This window comes from Anabas testudineus, chromosome 14, assembly GCF_900324465.2.
Source record: "Anabas testudineus chromosome 14, fAnaTes1.2, whole genome shotgun sequence".
Taxonomy (NCBI): Eukaryota; Metazoa; Chordata; class Actinopteri; order Anabantiformes; family Anabantidae; genus Anabas; species Anabas testudineus.
Genome location: NC_046623.1, coordinates 13,555,337 through 13,568,324, shown reverse-complemented (window position 1 = coordinate 13,568,324; position 12,988 = coordinate 13,555,337). Strand labels below are relative to the sequence as shown.

At 42.4% G+C, this 12,988-nt stretch overlaps 1 protein-coding gene across 2 annotated transcripts in view; it reads right to left on the bottom strand.

Annotated features, from left to right (window-relative positions):
• Positions 1-667: 667 nt before the first annotated feature.
• The window catches only part of LOC113169780 (protocadherin-16-like), a 73,452-nt gene continuing 61,131 nt past the window's right edge, over positions 668-12,988 (bottom strand). Inside the window, exons 13-29 of one of the 2 annotated variants that reach the window (XM_026371477.1) lie at positions 12,672-12,967; positions 12,420-12,535; positions 10,295-10,534; positions 9,584-9,709; positions 9,236-9,445; positions 8,884-9,140; positions 8,591-8,797; positions 8,026-8,422; positions 7,801-7,914; positions 7,473-7,684; positions 7,204-7,355; positions 6,612-6,742; positions 6,201-6,487; positions 5,441-5,582; positions 5,138-5,309; positions 4,642-5,051; positions 668-4,525 (exon numbers count right to left, since the gene is read on the bottom strand). In XM_026371477.1, coding sequence (XP_026227262.1) covers positions 2,487-4,525; positions 4,642-5,051; positions 5,138-5,309; positions 5,441-5,582; positions 6,201-6,487; positions 6,612-6,742; positions 7,204-7,355; positions 7,473-7,684; positions 7,801-7,914; positions 8,026-8,422; positions 8,591-8,797; positions 8,884-9,140; positions 9,236-9,445; positions 9,584-9,709; positions 10,295-10,534; positions 12,420-12,535; positions 12,672-12,967 — 5,508 coding nt within the window. In that variant the 3' untranslated portion in view covers positions 668-2,486. The remainder of the gene's footprint in view (positions 4,526-4,641; positions 5,052-5,137; positions 5,310-5,440; positions 5,583-6,200; positions 6,488-6,611; positions 6,743-7,203; positions 7,356-7,472; positions 7,685-7,800; positions 7,915-8,025; positions 8,423-8,590; positions 8,798-8,883; positions 9,141-9,235; positions 9,446-9,583; positions 9,710-10,294; positions 10,535-12,419; positions 12,536-12,671; positions 12,968-12,988) is intronic. The other variant, XM_026371478.1, reaches the window with a different exon arrangement.

Genomic DNA, 12,988 nt, shown 5'->3' with positions numbered 1-12,988 from the left:
GTTAATATGTTTTTAAATTAGCGAGATGAGCTACAATAATATATATCTGTGTCTAATCACCCAGTGAATTGTACAATTACACCTTAGTTGAATAGGAGGATTCACTACATATATAGGAATTGCTTCAATATTCAAATATGGGTTGTATTTCAAATGTGCATAGCATCATCACCTCTCATTTCACAGGATGTCTTGCATGTCTCACTTGTACCACGGGAGCTCATGTCTCTAGCTCATTCTCTTACACCTTGTCAAAATCCATTTCCAGCTCCTTCTGTATGTACAGTAAAAATAACTACATGTCTGTGTGTGACGACCAAACGAGGCAGAAACCCCTTGCAGCTGTGAAAACATGCCTGTGCTCCATATGAAATAAACATTTTGTAATTATGAATTGTATTTATATGAACTGGAAGAACTAACTCTACTGTTGACTGAATTTTGGCAAGATGTGAGGTCTCTCTGATACCACTAATCTTTACATTATAGTGTGATATAACATATTTTTCCCCACAACTTTACCCCAGGTACTTGTCAATAATAAACAAATATACTGTAGCTATCATTAAACTTTAATTACTTTTCAATTCTTCCTTTAAAGTCCTGGTTTGAATTCTGAAAAAGATAAAGTCTGACTCCAGTTTGTCAAAAGAGATCAGTAGGAATTTATTATTTGCTTTAAATACATTTACAGCTCTTTTTTTCTGCCATCGCTCCATTCATCAGTCACTGGCAGTCATCTCAAACAGAACTCCAAATGGAGGTCCTCCAATACAGAAATGCTTTTGAGACAGCATGATTAAGAGTCGTGATCATGTTGTGCTGGAGTTAGGCTCATGGCATGTGTAGCTTTTAGCTGAACCGGTTCCAGCTTTGCATGAGGCGATTTGTAGGGTTATGCTGAACAAAGAGCAGAGGTAGAGGCCATCTCTTGAAAACAAGAAGACATCCAATCTACAATTACTCCCAAAAATTAAAAACAGGCCAGAAGTATGAATACACGTGGAAGAATGAAAATTACACTCAGATTGCTAATACTGGATGTAAATGCACAAACACATTGAACCTGAACATCTCACCGTGTCAGTAACAATCTTGAAATCATCAGAAATAAAATGCACAGAATAGAGAGTAAACATGGAAAAGTAATACTGCACTGGTCGCTAAATCCTTGTACATTCATCGAGGCTCATGCATACAGGCTTCTGCTTCTTACTTGTCTGGCTCATGTGCTACAACTTTTCTATGAGCGTCCCAGTCTCTTCATTGCATGTTATTTCAATTGTGCTGTGATGGACAACTTCACAGTAAAATGCATTTAAGTTAAGTGATGTAATTGACATTAGGAAGCACTTTTTTTTTTTTAAAGACACATAGGTGATCAGCAAATTGAGCTGTCCCTGAAAAACAAAGGGAGTGTGCTGTTGTGCATGACTGCACACCGCAACATAGCGCTGGACTGCTGAAGAAGCAGGCATTCAAGACTGATCACAGGTTTTCATCCAGTTTAGGATGTTTCTATTTTGGATTTGGAATTATGTACAATTTAACAAAAAAAGAAAGAAAAAAAACTTTAAACAACAAAACACACAGTGTGAGCTGTGCTCAGTTTTCTGCTGCCAAAACGTGGCAGCAAATCTTTTCATATAAATAATAGTAAAAACACCTCTAAAAACCTAACAGACACATACAGTACATAGCGTAGCCTGCTTACATACAAATATACATATATGCAAATACACAACAAACAATAACCTCTCAATGTGGAATAATAAAAATCATAATTTTACATATAAAAATATATAAAAATAAAAGTAAAATCAAAAGAATGGATGTGAAAACCAATCATTTTCATCGCTCTTCCACTGTGTGATGCGTTGGCAATTCAGTGAATCAGTGTCTTTGTGAACACACATTATTTGTCTGTTCATTGGATTCACACACGTCTTCAGAGGCCATTTTAAAAGCAGCCACGAGATGAGTTTATTACGCTAGTGTAAAAATGTCCACAGACAAAGATAGGAACAAGGTCCTTAGCTCTCTGGCCAGCCAGTGAGGTAACATGAAAACTACACATTTATAGATCTACACACTAAGGGATCTCAGACTGCAGGGCATGGTAAGTGCACATTCCCATGAAGAGGTCAGTTTACCTCTTAACCCTGATCAGTTCACGGAGACCTGCGTCACTGTGGAAGGATGGACAGGTCCTGTCAACGTAGACACACGCTGTGTGTTCCCATAACACAGATGAAGTACTGAAAATACTGAATGTAAATATTCTATGAGAAAAGAGTTAAGTATATTTTTGTGGATGTATTTATTGTCCTTGAACATTACATTTGTGAAACCTTTATTCTGATCATGAAAACGATGATTTTGGAGAGTGACAGCACAACTGACACCATTTCCACCAGATGCTCCATGATGCTTTGTTCAGGTTGTCTTAACGTTCCTCCATAAATATGTTTTTTATGATTTTTCCATCATATTCTCATCTCATGATCAGGACTCTGTTCCAGTGAGGGCTCCCTTGTGCTGATCATGGACGCTGATGGTCCTTGGTTCACTCCAAAGGGAGAAACAGCTGGAGACCGAGCTGCCAGAGGTGACAGAGAAGGTGAAAAGCTGGGGGACATTGCTGCTGAAGAAATTGATCCTTCGTGACTTATAGGGGACCGACGAAGTGACGCCAAGTGAGGGAATGTCCGTCCAATAACAGGGACCTTGGGGGGAACGGACATGGCCCCTGGGTGGGCCACTGATGTAATGAGTGGCGGCGGGTCAATTCTAGGTTTGGGATCCATTTTAGGCTTGGGCTGGAAGGGTTGGCGAGGGTTCTGGCTCTGCTGGGCGGTTTCATCTTTCAGCCTGGCAATCTCTGTAAAGACATTAGCTAGAGGCTGGAACTGTGGGCACCAGTTGAGCAGATAATCCCAGTTGTAGCTCCCGCGAAGCTCCTCATCACTGGCAACAATAGCTGTGAGAGAACCATCCACTGAAGGTTTACCATCCTCAGGGAAGGCATAATCCTTGGGAAGTGAAATGTTGAGGCCGCGACCAACTCCCAGGTATCCGCCTCCCTCGTCCCTATAAACAGGGAGCTGGCCAGATAGCAAGGTCCCACTGAGACTGCCTCCGAGTTTCTTCCCTTTAAACCAGGTGCTTCCCTCCAATGCAGCAGGTTCACAGGAGATATCAGACAGCTGGTCAGCATCTTGCTGAATTCCAGAGTCTGGTCCACGGGCTGAGATGTGCTCCTGCATAGACGATGTGATGGAGGCAACGCGAGGGTACTCGTTTATCATCCTGATCTCATCGTCCTCGGCTGCCTCAGCGGATCCTCTACCGCTGGAGTGAGAAGGATCCAGAGAGCCACCTCTAGTGTAGGGACCACCGGCTCCTCCCTGCTCTCCAGCGTAGCCTGGCAAGGCCTGGTGGTAGATTCTCTCTGCTCCTGGTCCTGAGTCATCCAGTTTCTGAAGAGCGGTTCCTGAACCAACAGTTCTGTTTCCTGCCTCCTGCCCTTTCTTTCTCCTGCGAGACTTGACTAAGAACACCACCACAGCCATGACCACTAGCAATATGATAAAACCAAGGGACACTGCAATGACGCTAATCAGAAGGATGTTGACATCAGGAGCCAGGCCAAAGTTGGTGTTTGTTACATCGATAGAGATCTGGGCTGTAGAGGTACGAGACGTATCCAAAGGACTGTGAGCTTTCACATCAAGAGTCATCAGCCTGGTTTCCCTTTTACCCCGACCAGACCCACTACTACTACTGCTGCTGGAACTGTCCAACTTGAGAAAAATTACTCCAGTGGTTTTGTTTACATCAAAGTATGGAGAACTAGTGGGAAGAGAATAAAGAACAATGCCATCAACCCCACCATCCTCATCATTTGCTTGGACCTGGCCAATGCTCTGGCCTTTCTTGGCTCCCTCTGGGACTTCAAAAGAGAAGTCCGAGGATGTGAAGAGTGGGTCATACTCATCTTCACCTGTGACAAACACTTGCACGGTCACAGTTGCTGAGTGGTTGCCTGAATCTACTGCCATAGCAACAAAGTTAAAAGAGTTGAGTTTCTCAAAGTCAAAGGGAATTTTGCTTCTGATTTCACCCGAGTTATGGTCCACAGTGAAGCTGTCTCTTCCCGCCCCAGACCGCTCCAACATGTAGTACTTCAACTGGCCAAAAACTCCTGTGTCATGGTCTATGGCATGAAGCACAGTCACAGCTGAGTTTCCTGGTTGGTTTTCTCTGATACTAGCTGTCAGGACTTCCACTGGGAAGAATGGATGATTGTCATTTACATCTTTGACCTCAACAATGACTGGAACCAGAGTAAAGTGTCCCTGTCCATCTGTGGCCTGGATGATGACAACATGTGTGGACTGGTGTTCACGGTCAAGAGCCCTTTGAAGCCGCAAGGCTCCAGTCCACTGGTCCATGGTAAATAAGTTCACCTCATCACCAGAGCTGATAGTATACTGGACCTCTGCGTTGGGGGTGGAGTCTGGATCTGGAAAAAATAACAAAATGTAGTGACTGAACTGAGAGACGATGTCAGAAAGGACCAGTGGAAAAGAAAAGTAAAATGAGAGATAATGAGAACAACATGGACAGACTTTTGCTCACCTGTAGCAGTCAGTCGTATGATCTCAGTCCCAGCAGCCGCTCCCTCACTTAATGACACGCCATATTCTGCTCTGCTGAATACAGGGGGGTTATCATTCACGTCGCCAATAGTTATCACTGCAGCAACACTAGAACTTCTCTGGGGCACGCCGCGGTCTGACACCACCACTGTGAGGTTGTAAAGCGGCTTGGTTTCAAAGTCAAGTCCCTCAGCTAACAGAAGCGTCCCAACAGTTTGAAAGCCCCGTCCCTCTAGGAAGCGAATGCTGCTTTCAATTTGGAATACATTTCCTTCATTTCCACTGGCAATAGCAAAGTCAAAGCCGCAGTTTTCTCGAGAGAGGTCACTGTCAAAGGCCTCAAAAGTCAGAACTGTTGACCCTGGTATGGTGTCCTCAGAAACTGTAGCCCTACAAACAGAAGAACATGACAATGAGTTAGAAAAACTGATGAGATTATGCTGTAAAACATCCAGCAGAAATAAAAGTAGACTCACCTGTACTCAGACTGATGGAAAACAGGCGCATTGTCATTAACGTCAGAAATTTGAACCTGGACTGTAGTAAGGGAGGACAGCGGAGGCAAGCCTCTGTCACGTGCTTCAACGACAATGCTGACTGATGGACGCTCGGGGTCAAACTCAGCTCTGTGACTGATGAACAAGGTTCCTGGATATGGAAGGCAGTGAGAGGGTGTGATGTTACTCACAAATGTAGTAAATAACAAATTACTTTAAGTTAAAACTGGAAACTGGTTTATTTAGCTAAAGTAGACAAGGAAAGAGGCCCAGATTGTCTACCGTTGTTGGGGTCAATGTAGAAACCCTCCTGGGTTGATGACTTCACTCTGTACGTGACCTTTCCGTTGTCTCCTGAGTCCCTGTCAGTTGCCGTTAGCGTGACAATTGCACTTCCTGGTGGCGTGTGCTCTGGCAGGGTTACCTGGGGTGCAAAAATGCAAAAAACAACCTTTAAGCATTCATGAAAAACAAACAAAAACCTAGACACCTGATATATACAGTATATTCCCAGCACACATTGAGGGGGTCTAAATTCAAATGGAGGAATGCATTTTATTTAATATTTTTCCTGAACTTGTGCTAACGTTAAAGTAATTTACTGAGACAGAGTAGTAAATATTATGCAGGCTAATCTCGGCAAACTTTCCACAGTCAGTATTAGGCAGTTAAATTTTATCACCCCCACCATGTGCAGGTTGGGGAATGTACGTGTGCTTTTACACTGTGTGTTCAAGTTAAATTTCCTCTTCGTCAGTGAAGTAGTTTGCTGGAGAGAAACTATTTATAAAGCAAATTTAATGTCCTATCAAACTTTATAAAGTGTGAAGACATAAGAAATGTAAACACAGCTGTGAAACTTCTCATCATAGATAATACAGTAGATAGCAATAGAAACCTTTTTTTTCTACGCTGTATTTATGATGTACATTAAAACAACACACTATAAAACACTATAGATAGCAGCTACCTTTTAAAGCGCATCTATAGTTTTGTAAAAAACAGATTTACACAACACACATCCTAGGATAAACCAGCCTACCTGGTAGAGGTCGTGGGTAAACACAGGTGCATTGTCATTAATATCCTCCACCAATATTGTAATGTTGGCCTCGGTCTGATGCTGGCTGTCTGTGGCTCTGACGGTAAGGGTGTACCATGTCTTCTCTTCAAAATCCAGAGGGGCAGTGAGCGACACACCTCCACTGTAGCGGTGAATCCCAAACTTGCCTAAGGCTGTTGAATCCAGATGCAGGGAGTAGGAGAGGGCAGGACTGGAGTCGACATCATTACCCGTCACAAGAGTGATTTCTGTGCCAATCAATGTATCTGATGAATATGAAAAGAATGAACAGAAAACTGTTATTTGCATTCAGCCTTTTATTCTAGACAGCAATAATCCACAATTACATGTCCTTCCACAGGATTTATAACTGAAAATATAAGTACTTACTCTCTGGGATGCGGAGTTCCTGAGGCAAGGGGATGGTGGGACTGTTATCATTCTGATCAATAATGATCACTGTTAGTGTGGCTGAACCAGCCAGTCGTGGACTTCCTCTATCAGTTGCTGTAACTACCAGTCTGTTAAAAAAAAAAAGAAGAGGTTTTCAATGAGGCCTTATTACATTTGTAGTTCTCAAACCTGTGGACCTTCCCTTTGGTTACACATTGTCATATGTTACAGAAGCAAGATAGAAAGTTATGAAAATGTTACAGTCAACTGAAGCTGGTTTAAACAATTGGAAATTGCAGCTTTGATACATTTGGCATGCAGATATTAGTTTGCACTGGTGCTTATATCTTCTGCTGACTATGTCAACCTCCTCACCAGCTATCTAAACACAAACTACTGTGGCTGAGGGAAAATGATTCATGATGTACTACGTCGACGTTTTTTCCTACTAGACACTCTTACCCATGTGTGCATATGAAAAAATCTTTCTGTACTCTACTATGCAGCAATAATTATTATAGGTCAAAACAAAAGTTTGCACAAAAAATGCCTCTTGATGAGGTTTACACAACCAAAGATCTGTTCTCACTTGGTCTGGGTGAAGATCTCACGGTCCATGATGGCTGCTGTGGTGATGCTTCCTGTCACCGGGTCAATCTTGAAGAGGCCACTCATGCCTGATGACTGGATGGAGTAAGTCACCTGACCATTTTGGCCCTGATCCACATCCTCAGCCACCACCTGGGAGAAGGTGGAGGAAAGGGAGAGTTTATTTTTACTCCTGGAAAAGGTCCAGTTGACCAAATACCAATATGACATAGGGTTATATATTACGCATTTAGTTAAATCTGGGATTACCTGTATGATTGGCATTTCGTATCCCTGTGCTTCCCTCATGTAAGCCACATAATTTTGCAGATGAAAGCGAGGAAGGTTGTCATTTACATCCTGCAGGATCAAGTTAATAGCCATGAAAGATGTGGAGGACATAGTCTCAGCCTTGACAACTAGACGGAGTCTGGGGGTGTCTTCAAAATCCAGTCCATTGGAGCTCAGCACTCGGATTTCACCTGGAGGACACACAGGTGAAGGAAAATCAGTTTAAACAGCTTTTTACCTCCACATCTTATTGCTAAATCTATGATCTATTACTTAAAAGAAACGCTTTTATGAATGTGAATTTCACCTGTTGCGGAGTTAATGATGAAGGCCTGCTTTTTGTTCCCACTGAAGAGGCTGTAGCTGATGCCCATACTCGTGCCATCTGGGTGTTGAGCCTGAGCCTGAGCCACAGCTGTGTCTGTAAAAGCAGACAAAATATTTCTGAACTCTGGCAGCAAGAAGCTTGGCAAAAGGTGTAAAGGCACAAATTAATTAATTAAGTCCTAATAAAACTGTGTGGATGTCCAACCTTTTGCAGCATTCTCCTGTATGCTGACATCTCGGGCATTCCTAGAGAAGCGAATACCATTGTACTCCACTTCCTTCACGTAAATCACCACCACTCCCTGTGCAGACTGAGCTGGACTGCCCTGGTCCATGGCCTCCACAATCAATGTTCTCTGGGTCTGGGTCAGCTGTGCCAGTGGCTCAGTGGCTTGGATCTCCCCAGTCAAGGAGTTGATGCTGAAGCCCCTTACTGGCATAGCAAAACGGTAAAACACAGAACCATTGGCTCCAAAGTCCTTGTCCTCAGCTTTCATTGTGGCTAGAACTCGTTGGGAACGTGCGCTGGACACTTCAATAACCAGAGGATCCTGGATGAAGATGGGAGAGTTGTCGTTGACATCCAGGATGGCGACTGTCACCTAGAAGGAAGAAGTCACATGTGTGTTAAATGGAAAACCTTGCACTAATGCAACAAGCATGAAGATTAAAGGGTCAGAAAATTTCATCTCCAACATACCAAATATAAATGTAAAGCTTTTTTTCAAACATCAATCAGCTAAGCATCCTCAACTTTTAATTTCATTTACCTGAGCAGAGGTATTTCTGGGTGCAGCAGGTGAAAGGTCAACAGCAAACACCTGGAAGCTGTATGATGCCAGTTTTTCCCTGTCCAGAGATGCTGATGTGGTGATGCGACCAGTGTTCTCATCCACAGTGAAAGCTCCATGTGCATCTTGGCTGAGAAAGTACAGAACCTCTCCATTCTGGCCCTCATCAGCATCTGTGGCTGATACCTGCAAACAGAAAAACCATGTCAGTGTGATTTAATCAGAATCAGGTCATACATGTGGATTCTCTGATTATCTTAATTGGCTTTTACCTGCAGAACTTGTGTGCCCTCTCTAGCATCTTCTGACACTTCCACAGAATAGCTAGTTTTGCTAAAAACAGGGCTGTTGTCATTGACATCCAGAACTTTGATTTCCACTGTGACAGTAGTGCTTAGAGGAGGGCTGCCTCGGTCAGCGGCCACCACCTCCAGGGTATATTTTGCCCTTCTCTCCCTGTCTAGACTGCGTGATGTAGACAGAGCTCCCGTGGTAGTGTGGAGCTGGAAATCTCCATCGGGGTCTCCTGCTGGATTGAACACAGGCACATTTTTAAGAGTTATCTTTGAAATTAGTGTTAACTGAGGATATTGAAAAACACCTACACACACCACTCTTTCTTACCAGTAATCCTATATTCTAGCTCTCCACCAGGACCTGAGTCAGGGTCTTTGGCCTTGAGAAAGCAAAGCTCTACAGGGGCCTGGTTCTCCGGCACCTCCAGTTCGTACAATGGCCTTGCAAAGACAGGAGCATTGTCGTTTACATCCTGCACCTCCACACGGACTACAGCCTTGGCAAAGTTGGGAGGCAGCCCTCCGTCCCTGGCATACACTGGTAATAGATGAGAATTGTTAAGCTGATGCTGGAACCCACTCCAAATTCTGTATTGTACTTGAGAAGCTCTGTGGAAATAAATGAGCTTCAGCATCATCGTATAAGAGTTTTGTAAGAAAATAAATATTTTAGTACCAGTAAGTGTGTAGTGACTCTGTAGCTCTGTGTCCAGCTCCTTCGTAGTAGTAATGACTCCTGTCACAGGGTTGATGATGAAGCCCTCCTCTGACACACCTCCATACATCACTTGGCCATTAGAGCCTGCGTTGAAACACAAGTCAGATACAAATAAAAATAAAAGGCTGCAATAAAAAGTGAAAAAATTGGCTTCAGGTATATTACATTTCATAAAGCTGTTATATTCATGAATTGAAAGCTGCACAGAACCGTTTGCTTCTCCTGTTGAAAGCACTAGACGACTGTAAACACAGATGTTAATAAGCAGGAGCTTGTGGTTTGTTTTAAAGTCATGTGGTTTCTCAGAACCATTTATCTCACTATTGCTTAGTGCTCTGACCTTCTTCCTGGCAGCATACTGAATTGTGTGTGCTGTATATCAGCTGTATCTTTTAAAACCATTCCTGCATAGAATTTTTAAATTTTGGAACATTTATTGTTTTTATGCGTTCATACTTTGACAATCCTCTTGAAATTATCCAAAATACAAGCCAAAAGACACAAATGTGTTCCTGTGCAGGTTCACAGGAAATCATATGGAGCAGAAAAACTGTGTAATTTGTTATTTCCTTAGCTGAAATACCCCAATTAGCTAACATAAAACAACGTTTTTTAATACAAATGTTTATTAATCCACACAGTGTTTCTGTTAGTGTCACAAAAACCTACCTTGGTCCCTGTCAGTTGCTGTCACTGTCAAAACAGTTGTTCCTGGTCCTAAGTTTTCCATCACTTGGGTTTCAAATTCTGCTCGCTGGAATACTGGAGCCTCATCATTCACATCAATCACCTGCACACATAGCACCTGAGAGGTGGAAAGCTGAGGCATCCCATGATCCTCTGCTACAATGGTCAGATTAAAGAGTTCCTGCTCTTCACGGTCCAAAGCTTTTAGAATAGCGAGAGAACCTTCAAGAAAAAAAAAAAGAAAAACTGCAGTGAGCAACGAATAAGAGCTTTCTGCTTTATTTAATTTAAAATCCATTTTCATCTAAATTATGTTGGTATCGAAATGTGTGTGTAGGCGTGTTTGTGTTTAAATTGTGTTTGTGAACATGTAATTGTGTATTTTGTTAAAAGGAAAACTTTGACAGCTTTGTTTTGTGAGAATTTCCACAGTAAGCAAGATCTATTCAGTTTACATACAGTTGATTCATGCCAGCTATTCACTTCTGGCACTTTAACATGCATTCAAATGTGAATTCAAACATATGCAGCATCCAGGCTACAACACTGGACTGTATTGTTGCCAGCTCAAATCTACTCCCCTTTTTTTTCAATTTCTCTGCACAACATAACATTGTCTTCTGAATCTGTAAAACATTAGTCAAGGCGTATATTATATGTAAATCGAGTTTATTCAGATAGAGTCTGGGAATCAGGCCTCCTCTGCTTAGACACTGGTTTCACTTACTTTTCTACTTTTTAAGTGTATATCACATACTCAACATCACCATTTCTACAAGGGAAGTCAGCCAAAGTGAGAGCAAATATCAATCAGACGGAGTGTTTACTGCTTATAGCACTCGACAAGTCTAGATAGCATTCAGTACCTAAAACCTAAACCTAAAGTTTAGCTAGTTCCCGGATTTCAGCCAAAACACAGACACATGCAAAACATTAACTGTACTATTTTATCCTCCTCTGTGGTCAGTTTACTATTACTGATGCTCTATCAACTGTATAATAAAGACTTGCTTTGTTTAACTCATTATTCAAGTTTAATTTAATTTCATCCAAGATACGGACATATTTCATATTAACTTTGAGGACAATGTGCATATTATAAGACCCATAAAAGTAATTATCCAGCAATAAAATGGGTTTGGCTTAAGTATTTCACTTTTACATGGCTATAATGATGTCTATTATTGATAGACAATAATATGCAAGCATCTCAAACATCCACAAATGATCCTAACCACTTTTCCTGGTAAAGGTTGCAGGGGTGCTGGAGGCAAACTGATCTGTCTTTGGGCAAGAGGCTACACCCCAGAGAGCTCATTTGCACCCACATTCACGCCCATAGAGGCATCAATTAACCTAACTCATGCATCTGTTTGGATTGTTGGAGGAAACTCCAAGGGAGACAGAGGGAAAACATGCAAAGTCCACATAGAAAGGGGATATAAATCAAGATCCTTCTATCTGTGAGGTGATATTTCTGCCCACCACACCACAGTGCAGCCCAGGGTGTCAAATAGAATGAAGAAAATAGTTCATCTACTTAAGGAGAAACAAAAAGACATATAAAATACATTAGCTGTCGATTGGTTAATAAAATCACCACATAGTCTGAGAAACCAACCAGCAGGGGACTCAACCAATGCTAATGCACCAGACATTTAACAATAATAAAGCTGAGACTTTCTTCCATCTGGAAGCTGCATTAGGTATCGGTCCTATAGTTCCTAGTCCCATCTCAGCCAGAACTGAGCATATCCACACCACCCAGCTCCAACGACGAACAGATCACACATACACATATATAAGATATCAAAGGCTGTCCACATCTCTAGCCCAAATAAAGATCAGTTCCCATGGACAAATCTGTCAAGAAACGCCCACAAAAGCATTATTCAACTGAAATTTTCCTCTAAAACACTGACAGATCTTCTAGTACAGAGGGTTATGAGGGTTATTAGTGTTTAATCAGAAGGCCTTTCGTTGGTGGGATGCAGACTATAGTCCCACAGGAAAAGGCCTCATGCTAGCACAGCTGCAATAAGTCATTTGAAGGAGGATTGTAAAAGCAAGAAATTAAGTGGTGAATTTTACTCATCATGAAGCTTACCAGTATTGGGGTTCAGACTGAAGTGACCAGCACTGTTGCCTGCCTGGATTCTGTATGAAACCTGGCCATTTTCACCCTCATCTTCATCTCGAGCCATCACGTACAAAATCACAAACCTGTTCATAAAGAAACAAACACAATGTGAAAATAGATATAAAAGCGCTCTTGTCAGATATTCTTCCTCTTATTCACTATAAGTTGAAATGTGTGTAAAGGTACCAGCAACAGAACAACGTTAGACGTGGTACTCACCCTACAGGCTGGTCTTCCATGACGCTGACAGCGGCTGGAGAGCTGAAGACTGGAGCGTTGTCATTGTCATCCGTCACAAACACTCGAGCAGTCACCGAACCCCAGCGCCTCTGTGAAGGGTCCACTGCCTGATCTGTGGCTCGCACCACAAGGTAGAGTGAAGGTGTGGCCTCGCGATCTAACTTCTGCCCAAGTGTCAGGACTCCGCTGGAGCGGTCAAGGGTGAGGAGGTCAGGGCTGTCAGGCCAGTAGTGTTCGATGGAGTAGTGTAGCTCACTGTTGGGTCCACTCCCATCCTATTAAAAATAAAGCAAAAT